The following is an 18,850-nucleotide window of genomic DNA, read 5'->3' as shown; positions in this document are numbered from 1 at the left end:
GATCTCGTTCAAGTTAGAATTGACGGTGCGACATTTAGAAGAGTCCAGAAGACGGTCCTGGTAAATTAGTCTAACTTCGACATCTGCCGGCCTGTCATTTTCTAAGCCATTAGTCCGTCCCATATGTTCCGTTACGCAGTTGCCGGAGTGTAGATATTACCACAGTGTCTCTAAAGAGAGTCAGATCTCTTACCAAGCTTTCAGAAGTAGGGCGGATGGCTGGAAATAGATTATCTTTCATAACTTTCCTCATTAAAACCTGGCCAACTTCCAACGTTCTCAACAGTGGGATTGCGGTGACAGGGAGCCTCGTTATTCCGGCATGGCCACGACGGTGAATGCGTCTCATCCTACGCGCACTACTACCCTCCGGCCGACTACTGCCGTCGTGTTTTTCTGTAGTTTAAATTTTTATCAGATAAGCTAGAACGTATGTTCCAAGGGGCACCCAAATAGAGTTACGCGAGTTCCACAAATTCCAAATATAGGTCATATCTTATTGGAAACACAGGTGACGTGTCTTAAACTTATTGGTTTATCCAATCATTGCTAAGAGATACCTTTAGTGCTCTTAAGCTTCGCCGGAGTGGACCTTAGTACATTGTTGATAGTAGAAGCTCGCGAGAAGAAATCCATGGACCCAAAATTGTAAGGCGATTGTCGTGTGTTCATCAATACAGCAACCACCACAACTTGATTAACTTTTAACAAATGACCAAGTTACTCACTCTTCTTTCCTTGATTTTGTGCACTATTAAGAGAGATGACCACATCCACAGACCTATTTGAAATTTTTACCAATCAGTTCTCGCAGCAATAAAAAAAATCATTCAGCTGTTGCATGCCTTCGGTGCCTAGCTGCCCAGCCAACGGAAAGAGGCATAAGGACTGGGATACCGCCAGGTTGCCCAAACCTAGACAGGAGCAATCGAGATCCTGAGATTGGGTTCGAACCATTGACATTCCGGTGAGTAAGTTCGCTCCTTAACCACTGAGCTATCTCGATCAATAAGGGGCATTCGTTTTAGTTCAAACTGTCGTCCGTGGGAACAAACTATACCAGCCTGGGTTAAGTAGTACTCAGGACAAACGTGATCCCCCTTCGTAAAACATGCACATGTCTTCAATGCGAACGACGAGCAAAGTTCAGCATCATCTGAGCTCGAGGCTACGAGTAGGATGTTCACTCGCGCCTATGGCTACGGAAATGCGTATTCAAATGTGCGGAAATAATGCAATGCAAAAATCTTGAAAATTAACGAGGCGGAAGTAATGAAACAATCGGGGTGGCGTATAGGAAATTATAAATTACCCCGTAAGTACATGGAAAAAACGAACCAACCACCAACTACCCTTGGAACAATTTCGTTAAGCCGATCTACATTATTGTTGTTGAGAAAAGGTTTTCAGAATTTATATCCTTATCGTATCTTTCTGATGCACCTACTTGTCTCACCACACAGTTTTGTTCAGTCTTTAATGGATGTGTAGTTTACAGAGACAGATGCGGAGGCGTCGAGTCATTTGACAAGCAGTCTTTGTTAGTCTGTTGGACGGTCTTCCGACACAGGTCCAATCTACATAATCTATACGGAAATTGCTTTTATACCTTTTTTCCAAGTTTGATGACCGCAAGGCGGGCCGCCGATCTTTTCGCGGTTCGGGTTTTAATGTTTTACCCTAGAACTTATCTTTCACGGGGCATTTCATTTAAGTACTGCAAGTTCTACCAAAGACGGACCATATCTCATACGAACCGCAGGTCTTCAACTCATCGTTTCATGGGAAGGTTGCCAACAGAGGTGCCTTCAGTGCTTCACAGGTCTTATGTCTTCAACTCATCGTTTCATGGGACGGTTGCCAACAGAGGTGCCTTCAGTGCTTCGGAAATTCCGGATTGATTCCAACTGCATTCTACGTAGCACAAGCTGCGCGTTGATGTTCACTCAACTGCACCCAGGGGTTAAGGCGCTAATTTACTGACCGGAAGGTTTGTCGTTTCAACCCAACCTCTTCATCTCGACTTCCCCTGTCTAGGCTTGAGCAACCTGGCAGTATCTCGGCCCTCGTTCTGCTTTCGGTTGGCATGGCGGCTAGGCACCAAAAGAGTGTTACAGCTGATTGGCTGCTTCCCACTGTGTTTTCCTTCCTTATTGGTGATTCGTCACCAGAGGGAAGGACCGTCTTACTATTGCGCTTCCAAATTTGTGTCCTTTTCCCGTATTTTTAGTGCTGGATTTCCTATAACTTGAGTCTACCATTTTATTGCGAGGTTGCACCGCGTATCCTTGTATCGGACAGTGGTCGGTAACTATATGTATAAGTGGTATGCATGTATAATCTCTCGTAATGGCTTCGCTCAATGAGATCGACCTGTTCTTTCAGATACAAACCTGGAATCAGGCCTCGTCAAACTGAATCCTGAGGAGGTCAGCGACGTCCAGTGGATAGGGGAGGATGATCTACACAACATATTGTTGCCAACTGGTGTTGAAACTGAACAGCAGGCTGTTAGCAGCAACAACCATTGTGACCTCAAACGACAAGATTTCACCCCTTGGGTACGTGGTCTCGCCTCCTCAGGCTACCTCCGTCGAATTTGGCGGTGGGCTGAGGAACACAGTGCTAATCGCAGCCATGCAATGGACTGCGAATCTAGTAGACCGGCTGTGTTCGACAAAGAAGCCATCATTCGTCTGGATAACTTCTGCAGTTAGCAAACACAAACTCTTGTTTATTTTATTATTTTCTTTTTGGACAATAAAATTTTTAATCTCCTGTCTGTCGATTTCAATCACGTTGGAAAGTAGAGGTTCCATATGTTTTACTTAATGTGCGTAGATTGACTAAAAAGTGCCTATTTTCAATGGATCACCTTGTCGACCCACTTTCAAAAGCTCTTTGATTCAGGGATCCTTCCAAGCACCAGTTGGAAACCGTAGTTGGAAGGCCAAACTTCACCTCAAGTTGGACGGTTGGAAGAATGAGAGCGCTGATTGCTGTTTTTGAGGAGCTTACCACCAATGAAACCCTACCTGAAATGGACAAGGAGTCGGTTAATTCACAACAGCTAGAAAAGCACTTGATGAATTGGTTACCATTGATATAATAAAGATAAACAATTGCTAAAGCAGCAACTCCCGTTTGGTGCCTAGCTGCCATGCTACCCGAAGGAAGCGCGAGGACTGAGATAATGTGAGTTTGCCCAAGCCTAGACAGGAGAAGTCGAGATGCTGGACCTGGGTTCGAACCACGGACCTTCTGGTCACGAAACTCGCGCATTAAACACCAAGCTATCTCGACTTACCACCCATCATCTTCACCATCGATACTATAACGTCACTGTTCAACACGGATGCTTCGTTGCTGTACAAGCATGGTTTATTTGAAAGCCTTTTTGTGAAGTAAATAATTAAAGTGGGCAAGGAAGGGACTTGCTGGTAGCTACTACAATCATTCCTGGGTGCCTATACCTCAATACACTCATTCAGGAAATCTGGAGAGAAACCGATAGCGGGTGATAAAAAAGCGCTGATTGCTCTGGCTACTAAACGAAGGACCCTGATGTGACTCCCAGGTAGGTGATTGCTCTGGCTACCAAACGAAGGACCCTGATGTGACTCCCAGGTTTGCTGAAAGAATTCGGTTGTATGTGGTACATTGTGACGCCCATTCTCGATTTAGCCTAGTTTGGGAACACTGTGCAGTGCGTATCAACCTTGCGAAAGTCAGCATTACTGATTACTTGAAAAGCAATGAGTTTAATTTTTTATATCTTCACAACTCATCACTTTGTACGGGCTTGGACTAAACATGTTGGTAATCATGAAGTATTTTACAGTCGCATTCTCGCCCAAGGGTATGTTGTTTCCTTCCATCGGCGTATCTTGCTTAATGGTTGTACTGTTTCTGAGCTGGTCTATCCCAAATATCTGGGTATACGGAGAAGTAACCTAGCATTAATTATTTTTACTGGGACGAATGAACCTATCTAGTTTCAACGTACAACTATTTCGGGATTTATTTTGATTTTCACATCGCTGTAGACGGGTTCTACCCGCGGGCCCCATCTTTGTACTCAGCTTCTGTTTTGATGAAAAAGTATGCCAGGAGGCCCATCAAAATGGGTTCAAGTAGAATATAAGGTTGATGTTGACTCGGGGACTGCGCCTACCTGGGCGAAACCGGTCGTGGGCTGTCGAAGAGTTCTCAACAACCTTGTGAGTAGTTTCCCTTATGGTTACAGTTGGTTTTCAAGGACTTCATCCAACTCGTAATCTATTAGGTAACATCTCGTGAAAGGCTCAAGTGTCAAGTCTTTGGCCTTAATTATCTGTCGACAAGGATGACGTCGTGTGATTGCTGCGTGAACAAAGTGTCTCCCTCTTTTTTAGCTTTTATCTCATGACATTTGAGCAACCACAACCCGGACAAACGAAACCTAGTTTAGTCGTCCCCTCAGCCGCAGTCACACAGTCATCGGAGACCAACAACAATGCATCGTCTGATCCATTGTTGGCCAATTTTTGGACCCAACTGGATCGGATCCAACCTACGGTAAGCATAAATTGCGGTTTCCTATAGTGAAAAGTTTCATTTTTCGGTTAGCATGATTGATGTACTGGGCATATTTGTGTGTCGAAAATAGTTTATCTATCGATGATTCAGAGACCCTTATCTTTTAACCCGGATTCCAGTCTAGGTTTTGGTCACTCCAGAGTCTTTCATGTAAAGGAAAGAGCAAAAGCGATGTAGTCTAGATGTCACAATCACTATACTAGATGACTAGGTTATATGGCTTACCACGTTTCCCCCATAGTTCTTATTCCGATGACTGGAATCAATTTTGGTGACAACTCTCTTCGAAAGACGAACGCAGAATCCACAATAATAAGACTGATCAACTGGTGCCAAAAGTGGGAGAAGATTGTGAGACCATTCCATAGTGTCGTCTACTCGGAAAAGATTTTAGTGGATTTTCCTCGGCCCTCCGCTTTGATTTTGCTTTGGGTGTGTGACTCACAGTAGCGCGAATGTAAAGTGGGTTTTACACATTCACTATACTGGCTTATCCCGGTGCTGTTTGGGGCTATGAGTTCGTTCGTGCTTGTTCAGCTGTAATACCCTTTTGGTCCTTAGCTGCCACACCACCCGAAGGAAGTGCGAGAGCTGAAATACTGCTAGACTGCCAAATAATAGACAGGAGCAGTCTTGAGTTCGAATTACAAAACTTCCAATTCGTCCCATAACCACTGAGACACCTCGATCTCCACTACTGGGTTATCCACACACCTTCAGTAGACGGAACATTAAATTCTCTCTTAATTATATGAAACTTGTGAACCCACGCATTATCCTCTCCGAATCCGATGGGCGAGCTAGTGTTCGACTCATAAGTAGAATACCTTTAGAACGCGTGCCTAGTCGCCGAAATATCTTAACTTTTTCAACAGTAGCATGGAGCTACCTGGTAGAGTCGATGGTTCCATGTGGGGGGAATTTTGCGCCTCGCCGTTTGACAACAGCTGTAGCTCGACATCAGCGTTTCAACAGACGTGTCATTTTGGAGTGGTACTTTCAGGAAGGGATTTTCAGTAGAACTGGAGCCTCCAACCATTGTTTTATAGTTCGGTGGTTAAAGCGCGAATTTACTGACTGGAAGGCCTGTGGTTCGAATCCGACCTCCGCCTCTCGACTTCCCCTGTCTGGGCTTGGGCAATCTGACAGTATGACAGCCCTCGTGCGTCCTTCGGGTGGCACGGCAGCTAATCAGCTGAACGATTTTTTATAGTTCTTCAACCTTGACAGTGATCTCATCAATCCGATAAGAGATGAAAAAAGTCGTGTTTCTGTGTTTTCGAATGGTTCACTAATGCGATATCTTTTCAGATGTTAAAGGAATTTTTTCTCCAGACATACTAACGCATGTAAAAAAGCTTGCTATGGACTTTATGGCGACTAATTCAACTATGAACGTTCACCTCTAGAGTAAGATACTATAGAAGAACTCACGAGATCAAACGTTTTAGTAAGTTAGCGCCCGTTATTTGCATTTTCTAGACCACCATGCTCAATGATTAATAGTAATATGCAGAGTTGTGAAATACTGCTAGACTGCCAAATAATAGACAGGAGCAGTCTTGAGTTCGAACCACAAAACTTCCAATTTGTCCCATAACCACTGAGACACCTCGATCTTCACTACTGGGTTATCCACACACCTTCAGTAGACGGAACATTAAATTCTCTCTTAATTATATGAAACTTGTGAACCCACGCATTATCCTCTCCGAATCCGATAGGCGCGCTAGTGTTCGACTCATAAGTAGAATACCTTTAGAACGCGTGCCTAGTCGCCGAAATATCTTAACTTTTTCAACAGTAGCATGGAGCTACCTGGTAGAGTCGATGGTTCCATGTGGGGGGAATTTTGCGCCTCGCCGTTTGACAACAGCTGTAGCTCGACATCAGCGTTTCAACAGACGTGTCATTTTGGAGTGGTACTTTCAGGAAGGGATTTTCAGTAGAACTGGAGCCTCCAACCATTGTTTTATAGTTCGGTGGTTAAAGCGCGAATTTACTGACTGGAAGGCCTGTGGTTCGAATCCGACCTCCGCCTCTCGACTTCCCCTGTCTGGGCTTGGGCAATCTGACAGTATGACAGCCCTCGTGCGTCCTTCGGGTGGCACGGCAGCTAATCAGCTGAACGATTTTTTATAGTTCTTCAACCTTGACAGCGACCTCATCAATCCGATAAGAGATGAAAAAGTCGTGTTTCCGTGTTTTCGAATGGTTCACTAATGCGATATCTTTTCAGATGTTAAAGGAATTTTTTCTCCAGACATACTAACGCATGTAAAAAAGCTTGCTATGGACTTTATGGCGACTAATTCAACTATGAACGTTCACCTCTAGAGTAAGATACTATAGAAGAACTCACGAGATCAAACGTTTTAGTAAGTTAGCGCCCGTTATTTGCATTTTCTAGACCACCATGCTCAATGATTAATAGTAATATGCAGAGTTGAATGTCGCCAACAATGGGGGGTTCTTAGACACCCAGACATTCCACTTGTAACACGTGCTTAGATGATGTCTGGAGGCCTGATAAGATTAAGTCCGGACAGTTCAAAAATGTGCGTGAGTCTACAATTCGCATTCGGCGCGTGTTTTCAGGAGCATTGCCCGCACGCATTCGTCTCACAGAGAGAAACCAACATACAGGCGGAATTTTATTCAAGGTATTGTGATCTTTGGAGCAGGTCGGACGATTCATTAGAAAGGACATTGTTGCGGGATGCATTCATTTCGTAAAATCCATTCCGCCGTAATGTGTACAAAACAGAACGAAATGAAACAAGTTACAGAATTTTTTGACAATCCATAACCGGTTTCGCCCCCCTTGGGGCTCATAAGGTAGGCACAGTCCTCGAGTTTCCGACAACCTTATATTCTACTTGAAACCAAATTGCACGAAATGAACGAAATACGCTCATTTGCAAACTGATTTGGGTTTGCGAGAACATAAGGTTGACGGAAGCTCGGGGACTGTTCCTACCTGATGAGCCCCGAGAAGGGCGAAAGCAACCTTATGAGTAGTGCAGTACGAACACACAAGTATCTCGATTTCTCGCATATCTTAGCGACTGAAACATGAGGCGGCCTTGTGCAGCACATTCAGTTGCCTGGAAACACCAAAAACGAGAGATTCAGCTGATTTCCAGTTGAGTCTCTCGAAAAACCAAATTTGTTTGCGAGTGAGTATATTTCGCTTAGTTACAGGATTAGTTGCTTCGTTTGTACGGTGATGCAACCTGCTCAACAGAAAAACCACCACAGTTTCAGAGTCACGCTCAAACCTTGCCGATCACGGGGTACATATTTGAATCGACCAGTCAATATTGCCCTGATGAACCTCAGTTTATGTGGCTTATTGTTTCGGGCCATGACCTTGAATGATGAGCCAAAAATTTTATTGAATGATTGAAGTTCGTTCTAGTTTCCTATAAACGGTGCCACTATCCCCGTAAATTGTTTCATTCCATTCCATTTTACAGATACTACGCAGAGGTTGTACGAAATGAATTCATATGATAGTTTTACTTACTAAACAATGCATTTACGATGTAGCTACTTTGCTTCGTTAGCTTTTTCTTTAAGTGGACGTAGATTGTCTGGCAAAAATAGAGCGGTTGGTTGGGATCGAAATTGATTTTTTCATCACTCCCATGGAGGTGGATCGACAGAGGTGAAACACAACACTAAGGGATTCTATTTTATTTGAACTGTATGGGCATGAATTTTCAGCATGGGTGGCGGCCCGTCACCTTTCAGTTGTGACGCCAGTCCTCAGCCGGGATATCCCCAATTCCCTAGATTACTTTGGCTCAATATGGGGTAGATAATCAATACCATTCACTTGTTCGGAGACGGCAGTGAAGCGTCGGTGTTGAACGCTGATGTCATGCTGTCGATGATGATGATAATGATGATGTTCGGAGACCGTAGAGCTTATCCTGTCGGTTACAACATGGTCTCTTATAATATGTTATCTTTTCTCTAGGTTCTATGTTCTCCAACAGAAAGTAGGTTGTGACAACAGGCGACTGGTTCGCAACATGCACAGTGCAAATTATACTGTCCACACGAGCGTGACCGCTGCTTATAAAAAGTTTGTTCAGGTGTAGCACTCTTTCGGTGTCTAGTTGCCATGTCACCAGTAAGAAACACGAGAGCTGAGATAGTGCCAGCTTATCCAAGCCTAGCCAGGGGAAGTCGAGAGGCAGAGGTCGGACTTCGAACCACGGACCTTCCTGACTACTTCATATTACTTTGGTTTAAAATGTTTCCCTTTTGTTAGAATAGTCACCACAAGAACCCACAGTTCATACAATGCATACAGAACATGAGGCAGGTAACACGAGAACAGCGGTTGAAAAGGCCTTTTCCGTTGCATAAAAATGCTGTGAGAGTACACTGGAACACGTCTGTCAAAGTAAAAACTCTTCAATAGTCCGCAGAATGATGGCATTTTCCTTGTTCTGCAGCCTATTGACATTTCGCTGTGATGGCTGAACTAATCATCTGTTCGCTTTTTGGATTCGGCTTCCGCCCTTTCCGTTACCTATCAAATGAATCTCTCGCTCTCTCTCTTGATCAAGTCGCATGCTGCAAAATACGCTTCGTTCTGGTTTACAAGTTTCGTGCACGAATTATGATTCGATAACCGTACTGATTCTTGCATAGGTTTTACTCCATTCTTAGCTGAAACGCTCTTGTGGACCAGTAGCAATCTGGGTGACAATGGACCAGATTACGTTGTATATTATCCGTCAAGCTTTTTTAAAAAAACGTGAATACGTACAAGTGTGGTCTGTTGGCAATCAAGGACGTACCATATCGAAACGACCTGTTTTGTCATCCATTCAGTATTCATTCGTTGGCGCACCACAAGTTTGGTCATCTATAATCTTCATCACTTTGTTCCGGTGGTGACCAAAGCCTCGCAGTTTTCGTCTGCTACCGCCTTATATTGTTGTCTGCTCGGATATTCTCGGAGGCTACTAATCCTGAAGCCGATACCGGCTTTCGTATGGCTTGCAGAACAGTTTTTGTTATCCAGAAAATTACTCCTTTGTGCCCATTTGCCGTCTTCATTTCCTTTCGTTTTCAGTTGAATTTGGTCCCGAGTTTAATCTTGTTTTGCAAATTCCCATGCACCCCTTCCTCAGATTCCTGATCGGTTGTCGACCGCGATCTTAGAAGGTGTGGGCGTACAGTTTGAGAATGGAGACCCGCGTTTAGCCCGCCTGGTTAGCCTAGCCGGACAAAAGTTCCTGACTGATATTCTGACCGATGCAATGGGCAATTGGCGAATGGCAAACGGGCTTTCGACTGGTCTGTTGAGCAATTCATCTTCCATGCCGGTCACTTCGCAGTCAGCCACAGCGCAGTCGCCTGCCGGATCTGTCTCGATGTCCAACGGTATAACTTCCGCAAATCTTCAGTCCCCCAGTGCCAGTAAGCCGTTTTCCGCTCGCTGCTAATCGATATGTCTGCGCGCAGGTTAAGATAAACACTTTGGTGTTGTTCAAAATGACGTTGGTGATGATGAAGGTAATAATGATTGGCTAGCATTCAGATTTGCCGGTCGACAGTCGGCAGAGTACTGGAGATCTCCGTATAGTCGAGGTCCATACTCTGTTTGCCGAATGTGGTGCCGCATGCAAACTCTTGGTACCGATGTAGAAACGAGGGGTTACTATGGGTATGTGAAAGTACAGGGTTGTTGCAGACCATCAGTCAACCCAAACATGATGGCATAACAGTCGGCACATGCAACAGTTGGTTGTTTATCGTTGATATGCTGGCGTCTCCTCCTGAATAGCAGCATGCAATCATTTCATGGAGCACTCACTAGCGCGTCATCAACCCGGTGAAGGTATTCCGTTAAACTCACTTTCAGTGACGTGTCATCGTTAGGGTGACAGTTTCGAATAGGTAGCGATCTGAAAATGGAATCTACATACATCGGTTCCAGTTGTTCACATTTGGCAGATGGACTGGTGAGTACGCTGCTGGCCGACAAGTTTTGTCATCCTAGGGCTTGTGCGTCCACATTTGGTGCAAGTCCATATCGAGCCTCTTTGTTTTGTTACACTGAGGTGTGTCGCGTCTGGAAGCATTTCAAGCCTGCAGGAATAGCTGTTCTATCGACTAACGAGTCATCCCATTATGCACATTCTAAATGAAGTAAAATAATACGACATTAATGTAGTAAGATTAATATGGCAATGACATTGTAAAGTGATGTAGTGGTAGTGATAACAAGTGTCCATGGTGTATTCAAACCATTGCCCGAGTTTGGTGGGCAAACCGGATCAGTAATGCCGAAGTACTTCGAATGGTTTTCCACGACAGATGGACTGGTCACACTCCATGAGTTATGTTGGCTTGGTCACGTGCTTCGTATGCCAGCCGACCGATTTCCTTGAAGGGCTCTTTTCGCACAACCGCGTGAAGGGTGGAAATGAGTCACGGGGGTCAAACAGTGATTTGGCAGTGGAGTATGGAGGCCAGTACCAGAAAATCCAGCTGCGCTGATCATTTCTGTCTTCCTGATCGAGGATTCCGAGAAGGGACACATTAACAGTTAGGAATATTGTCAGACATGGCCCAGTCGTGCCCTCAGTGGTGCTCATGCATTCAAGCTGGTGCCTTCAATGCATAGCTCCCCTCCCAATCTGCCCGCACTCACAACGCAGTATTAAGACCTCAATTACACCAGCTACCGCCTCCAGTGTGGAGCCACCTACCCCACTTTCCCAAATCATCGGTGAACAAAAACCGTGACGGCAAGCCCACGATGATGCTGTTGACGACAGCCAAGATAGTTACTGGGTCCCCGTCCGAGATTTTGGCAAACCCGTCTTTCAAGCACGAACACGTTCGCCTCACAGAGCAGATAGATGTCCAAGGTTTATATTCCTGTATGGCTAGGGATGTGCACTACTGTTGAGCTCTATTGAGAGCAAAACTATGGTCTACCAGTTTACTGTAGGTGAGCAGGTTAGGTGCTGATTTAGTGATGTAGTCACTATATTGTTTCCTATCGCACCTTTCGCATGAAAAGGGGCTAACGATTTTTTAGAAATAGAGTTGAATCACCGTTTCCCACATCTTATACTTGATAATCAGTCGTTATGTTCTTGTTCTCTAATGTCAGGTGTGAAGAGCACTGCAGGTGCACCTCGCAATCCCACGGATCGTCGAGCCACTCTCACGCTGGATGACCTCATAGCCGCATTGAATGATCGTGGAATTCACGTTGCTCGTCCCGCTTACTACCGATAACTTGGAAACGTGCTTGTTCTGTCACATTTCTCTCTGATTTTGTTGTGCTATTTTCGTTTCTTGTACATAGTGTGAAGGAATAACAGACAAAATGTATACTTTCCTAACCTCAGTAATCTCTTTTGTTGAGTTCTCTGCTTCTCATCCCATGGGCATCAGTGTCTGGCTGTATTTTGTTTCTGGCAAGGGTCATCCAATAGGTTAGTTATTCAGACGGCTGCAACAGAAATCTTTGCAGCCTGTCTTTGCCTACACCAGTTTCTCAAAGTTCGAAAACAGACTGCCTACCTAAGTTTCGCGTGCTACGCTATTTCATTGAAGCCGAATATTTCAAATTGAGCATAGTCACGCAGAGGAGGCGGAAGATGACCTTGTGTTGATTGGAATTGGATGGCTGTACTTTTTGATCGGAATGTGTTTCTCGAATGCTACTCTGAGAGCGATAGCTTATGTGCAGGAGTGCTGTTAATCACGTGACTGACCCTGTCCGAATGCCGTTAGTCATTATTTTGTGTTGTCCCAGGACTCCTATTCATAGTGTCCCGACTTTATTTCTTCATTTCCATTAGCTTTTTCCAGTCTACAGACAAGTAGACAGGATGGGTCTATTAATAAGCCACCCTGGCAGATTGCTGATTTATCGGGAGTTTGAGTGTCCTTGAACTCGCCATGTAATCATGAAGCTGTATTAATCTTAGTGAAGAGTGAAATGGAAGAATAATACCCAGTTACATGATTATTTGAAAACTGAGACTGTGGTAACGTGGGATTCAAACGGACCTTCAGCGATGTTCTTCGACTGATTTTGAGGCGCAAAGGTTTAGTTGAGGGGGCGCTTACGAGATCAAAGTATTTTTCCTGCATAAGACGGATAATACCTCACTTTTATCCCACACATGGGGTTTATCTAGCATAGCCACGTCAAATACTTGTTAATCCTGTGCTATTCACCAGCAGTCGGATACTGTACGCTGCCTCTGGTCGTCGATGGATTCATGTCACGTGTTTCACTGTAACAGCCCCAGGTGGAACTCTATGGCGTATTTCCTCTAGACGGATCGGCATAAGCGTTGCAGTACCAAGGGCGAAATGACGTACTCACAAGTGATGTACCGTGTTCGAACCAGGCATTAAGTTTCCAGTGGGTCTTTCTGGAATTTGATTAATTTGCCTAAGATTTTGTATAATTGGGCGGCGGAGTAGCTAATACTGTTCTAACAGTGTTGTTTCATGTAACCTGCCTTAAGGAGAAGCCTGTTCACACAAGTATTCTACATAAAGCAAGCAAATTTGGTTTTTCGAGAGACTCACTTAGAACCCAACTAAATCTCCCGCTTGTGATGTTTCTAGGCAACTGAATGTGCTGCACCAGGCCGCCTCATGTTTCAGTCGCTACGATATTCGAGATATCGCGATACATGTATATATTTGATACGCTACTGGTAAGGTTGCTGAAAATTCTTCGACAGCCCACGATCGATTTCGCCCTTCTTGGGGCTCATCAGGTAGGCGCGTCCCCGGGATTGTGTCAATTTTATGCTTTACTTGAACCTAACTTGACGGCAACTCGGGGACTTGGGGACTCGCTTTAAGAAGAGCGAAACTGGTCTTGGGTTGTCAAATAATTTTCAGCAACCTTATGAGTAGTGCATTGCATCTATTCTACATAGGGTTCGCGACTGTCCTTGCAAGCGGTCGACCCTTGGGATAATTCTATTCATTAAACGAGGAAACGCTCCGTCTCAACATTTCTGATGCCTTGTTTGGCTTCATAGGATTTTCGAGTGAGTACATTTCAGTTGAACACACGCAGACGATGCAGGGCATGAAAATCAGCCGTTCATATATTCTGGGTAACCACATGGGTTGACTGAATACTTTTTAGGCAGTATAAAGTTAGCTTAACTCTTGCGCCTGGTTACATGGAAATCGTCAGCGGTATTAACGTCAGCGTTGACACTGATGCATCACCGCCGTACAATAGGAAAGTCTAACTACATTTAATTCCTTAGAGTGGAAAAAGAAGAGTGGGTGTGATGGCGTCCTGGTACTAGCCTACCACGTGTATCCCGAGGTACATACACTAAGTGCTCAATCAGACAGCGGGAAAGAAACTGACAGCACGAACGCCGATAACATCTATTAGCCTCCATTTCTTGCATTGCCTCTAGCTAGGATCGGGAGATAGGTCATGGGGTCCCCACCCTGAAACGCACCCTGCCAACCGTTATCTTGCTCGCCGTTTCCTTCATTCTGAAGGATGCACAGGGAGTAACGGCCCTTTCGGTAGTTGTTTTTTAGCCATGCGTAGCACATGACCAAGCCACTGCAGCTTACGGTGTTGGATGTTAGCGGAGATAACCATAGAAGAGACATTTAATTTCAAAGCGGCTTGATTCACTTCTCTTTTTAGACGAAACGATTTAGCCCACGGCTAAATCGCCCTTTTCAGGGCTCATCAGACAGGAGCAGTCCGAAGTCGTTTGCAGGATGTCCAACACTTTTCAACAACCTTATGTGTAGTTTCATCCCAGGATACCAACTATCTGAACACTGTAACCTATTTCGGTCCTATTTCGGCTCACACACTCCGAGAATATGACAAATTTCTGACCGAATCGCTTGCACGGATTGTACATGGGACAGCGATACACCTACTGCTGACCAACTACACAGTTTTCTGGGTTACAATAGAGCGTTTAATTTTGTGGACACATCTGCGAAGTGCTCTCACAGTTTACTGTTTCTCTGTACTTCCTGTTCTTCATACTGGTAGGGTATAGTGTGATTTGACAGTTGTGTGTGACCCAGAGCGTGTCTCACTGCATCAATAACTTCGACTGCCTAATCCTAGATAAGCAACAGTGCAGCTAGTGATGTGGTAAGATTGTCTTTGCCGTCGCTGGCAGAAAGTTTGGAAATCTATAGAGACGCTGATACCAACCAGAATTGTTCCCTTAAGCGGGATCGTTTCTGCGGAGTGGTTTTGTTAAATGTCCTGTGTTTAGCACTCCGTGATGGGGTCGTAGTGTAGTGAAACACATTTTGGAAATTGACTTCGTTGTCTCCCGGATGTATTGAACTCTCGCCTAGCTTTGATACTGATAGGTGCTACCAGGCTCTCAGCTTATCATTTAACGGCGAAGTTCCCCTAACTTCTTCCACTATATGTGACCCAGTGTAACCCCCTACACACAACTTCTCTTGGGTTGAGGCTGTCGAAATTGTGTTTCTCCAGACAAGGAAGCGTTTATTTCATTCAGTCAGGTGATCAATAACAACATCCCAGTATTTGTGTGCGCATGCGTCGCTTTTCGTTTTCCCCCACTTTTGAAGAGGAAACGCTGACTACATGTATCATCTCCAGGCACTTAATCGCATTTCGCCTTTAAGAACGATCTGCATGACACCAACTGTCTTACTATATACTATACTATACTATACTATATTACTAGGTTGCCGTGGGACTTGAATTCCTTCACGTATTTCAGCTTCAGAACGGGGATTTTGTTCCCAACCTAATAAGTCTGGATGATCAGTCGAATTGACCGGTTTATAAAAATGGATCAGTGTGCCAAAGTTTTGTTTCGTTAGATTCTAATTGGTTGCAACTTGTTGGTGTGAGCAAAAGAACGGATATCCTCTCGTCGTTCAACTCTATAGCTGCTGGCGGAGCCAAACTTGATTGATTTTGCAAACGACACAAAATTTTGCCTTGCAAATGGAACTCAAGCACGGTCGGATCATTTTAGTGGAGATAACCGTAGAAAAGGTGTTCGGTTTGAAAACGATTTCGTGCACTCGTCGAGTCCTGTAGACTGAACCATTTAGATCATTCACGGCCAATGCACGATGGTGCGTTCGCCTTGTACATATAAATCAGAAGGGATATGGAAGTCCTCAGCTGGCCTCGTTACAAGTTGGCAAAAGCATTTTGGGTAATGGTTTCAGAACGTGTTGTCTCCCGGATGAATTGAAATCTCGCCTAGCTTTCATAATGATAGGTGCTACCAGGCTCTCAGCTTATCATTTAACGGCGAAGTTCCCCTAACTTCTTCCACTATATGTGACCCAGTGTAACCCCCTACACACAACTTCTCTTGGGTTGAGGCTGTCGAAATTGTGTTTCTCCAGACAAGGAAGCGTTTATTTCATTCAGTCAGGTGATCAATAACAACATCCCAGTATTTGTGTGCGCATGCGTCGCTTTTCGTTTTCCCCCACTTTTGAAGAGGAAACGCTGACTACATGTATCATCTCCAGGCACTTAATCGCATTTCGCCTTTAAGAACGATCTGCATGACACCAACTGTCTTACTATATACTACTAGGTCTATGGTCACCTCACATTCCTTCACGTATTTCAGCTTCAGAACGGGGATTTTGTTCCCAACCTAATAAGTCTGGATGATCAGTCGAATTGACCGGTTTATAAAAATGGATCAGTGTGCCAAAGTTTTGTTTCGTTAGATTCTAATTGGTTGCAACTTGTTGGTGTGAGCAAAAGAACGGATATCCAAACCAAACGGATAACTTGATTGATTTCGCAAACGACACAAAATTTTGCCTTGTAAATGGAACTCAAGCACGGCCGGATCATTTTAGTGGAGATAACCGTAGAAAAGGTGTTCGGTTTGAAAACGATTTCGTGCACTCGTCGAGTCCTGTAGACTGAACCATTTAGATCATTCACGGCCAATGCACGATGGTGCGTTCGCCTTGTACATATAAATCAGAAGGGATATGGAAGTCCTCAGCTGGCCTCGTTACAAGTTGGCAAAAGCATTTTGGGTAATGGTTTCAGAACGTTGAGTGCTGTACGAATTTCCGAGAACATGGCGAAAGGTTTCTCTATCTATCTTGTCTGCCTCCGGACCATGAAAGTTGCCGTGGGACTTGAGGGGCATGAGATTTACGTGGACAGGAATTGCGCTTTGCTTAGAATAGTATCATGCAACATTGACATCAGCCTCCCCCTTTCCACTAGGTGTCGACTCCTTCTTTAATAGCCGAGAGGCCTAGTCGAGACTCTGGCAAATTGGCGTTCCTGCATCAAAGCCACGGCCTCTAGAGTATAGTTCTTTTAAGGCCACAATCTAAACGAGTTTACCTAAACAGTAGTGGAGCTTTAACTGATGTTATGCTGACGATGATGATGATGATGATGATATCTAAGCGGTACTTTTGCAGACTGTCCCTCTCACTACCCTCCGCCTTGCTGTCAGTGAATTAGACCGTGACAACGAGAACCAGTTTACTTTCACAAATGATTCTGACTGGCTGACTGAATTCCACCAGAATCCGCTTTAATTTTACCCTCTTTATTCTTTGGTACACCCTTAGCTTTTCTTATGCCTTTCAGATCCTTCCAATGTCAAGCAAGACTGATGGAGTTGTGACGATCAAGGATGAGCCTATCCGTTGGTTGAAGGAGGTACATTATTTCAATTTCGCGTGTTTCATGTAACAGATTCGAGATGAAATGCAATCAAACCACACAACCCGGACGAAGCTAACTAGGCAGGATTGGATCAAGGTTGTTGAGTTCCTATCAGAAGGTAAAGGAAACCAACCAAACGCTTTATTTTGTCTCAAAATAATTGTCTTTTGACCTCAGGCTGTCATGAAATTTAGTGAAGAATGTCACCTGATCTACTACTACTACTAAAGTCATCATCATCATCATCGACAGCAACACCATAGGGGAGTACCGCTGCTTCATGCCATACAACAGTGTCAGTTTATTTGAATTGTGCCTTATAATAGAAGAAAGAAAGAACTAGAATAGGGAGGGGGATCTGGGGCTAGCCTACCACATACATCCCGGAATCCTCCAACATTCAGTCAGACAATCAGGGTATCAACCGGTGCCACTGCCATCGGTTAGCCTTCAATATCGTTCACTGTCTCCAACCAAGCGCACGGAGGTTCATGTGGAAACTATCCCAGAAGGCCAAGTTTGCCGTCACTCTGAATTAGGCACGGAAAACTGCACTCTCTCGGCACCCGGCAATTCGGCGTGCGTACTATATGACCCAAACACCTTCGCTTGCAATCCTAGGTGCGTTCTTCACTAGAAGTACTATCGACTTCAAACACACGTTTCCTGGTTGTCTCATTCCGAATTGACTGGTTTCAGCCTGTCTAACTTCTTGAATATCGGTGGTGGTGGATCTGATGATGTTTCAAATTCTTCGCCAGATTTGGACAAGCCTGTCAGGCATACAGTAACACAGCTGCACTGTAGTCTGATACACACGCTCTTTGATACACAGTGATATTCCTTTTTGATACCCGAAGTTGTGCGAATTAGCGAGCGCACTTCGGGCTTTTGCGATTCATGCGTTGACTTCGTTTATCACAGGACCGTCAGCTTACGTGTTACGAGGATCCGAAACTTGGATCAGATATTGCGAGAACATCGGATTAGCAGTGGCGAGTTACATCAGATGGGTTCTGGAAAAAGGAACTCTTCTGCGATGAATGAGTCACTCACGTTCCATAGGTTAAGCTGGTTAGGACATGTACTCCGCATCCCCGAGGATCTTCTGCTTTCCAGAGGTATTTTTATCCAGCCCTGTGTTCGGTGGACGAGTTCGAGAGATAGACAGTCTATGAAAACACCAACCAGTCTGCTCAGTCGGGTCGGTAGCCGTCGCCTTGCTGGATGGGGACATGGGGAGTTAACACTGACAGAAATGGCTCAATCAATCACTCGCTGGCACTCACGAATCAGAATTATCGCTTTCAGTGCCAAACTTCCGGCTTCCCCGAACCAACTGAACATGCCATCGTATTCAGTATTTTTGCATGTCTTCCCTGCTTTCCTATTTTCTGGTGACCGATAAACTGAAAGTGAACTGAACCGAACTGGAGGGTTGTACACCGAATTGTTTTACAGTATATTCGGGTAGTTGGTTGGAGGTTGTTTGCAACTCAATGGACTCATCGGCAATTAAGGGTATTTAGTGGAAAAAGATGTTCACTGGGAAAAATT

The 18,850-nt window shown here is 44.6% G+C and overlaps 2 protein-coding genes across 2 annotated transcripts in view; both read left to right on the top strand.

The window, feature by feature from the left end:
• Window positions 1-2,717, top strand: part of T265_10222 (hypothetical protein) — a gene marked incomplete at both ends in the record, with an annotated part of 16,817 nt that extends 14,100 nt beyond the window's left edge. The window contains one exon of the mRNA XM_009176531.1: window positions 2,386-2,717. Within this exon, the coding sequence (XP_009174795.1) occupies window positions 2,386-2,717 (332 nt within the window). The remainder of the gene's footprint in view (window positions 1-2,385) is intronic.
• Window positions 2,718-4,404: 1,687 nt separating this feature from the next.
• T265_10220 (hypothetical protein) overlaps window positions 4,405-18,850 on the top strand; it is a gene marked incomplete at both ends in the record, with an annotated part of 49,642 nt that continues 35,196 nt past the window's right edge. Inside the window, 2 exons of the mRNA XM_009176529.1 lie at window positions 4,405-4,557; window positions 9,732-10,020. Of these exons, the coding sequence (XP_009174793.1) occupies window positions 4,405-4,557; window positions 9,732-10,020 (442 nt within the window). The remainder of the gene's footprint in view (window positions 4,558-9,731; window positions 10,021-18,850) is intronic.

The sequence above is a fragment of the Opisthorchis viverrini genome, assembly GCF_000715545.1.
Source record: "Opisthorchis viverrini unplaced genomic scaffold opera_v5_346, whole genome shotgun sequence".
Classification (NCBI taxonomy): Eukaryota; Metazoa; Platyhelminthes; class Trematoda; order Opisthorchiida; family Opisthorchiidae; genus Opisthorchis; species Opisthorchis viverrini.
The sequence above is the reverse complement of the archived record's forward strand: the minus strand, read 5'-3'. Positions and strand labels throughout refer to the sequence as shown.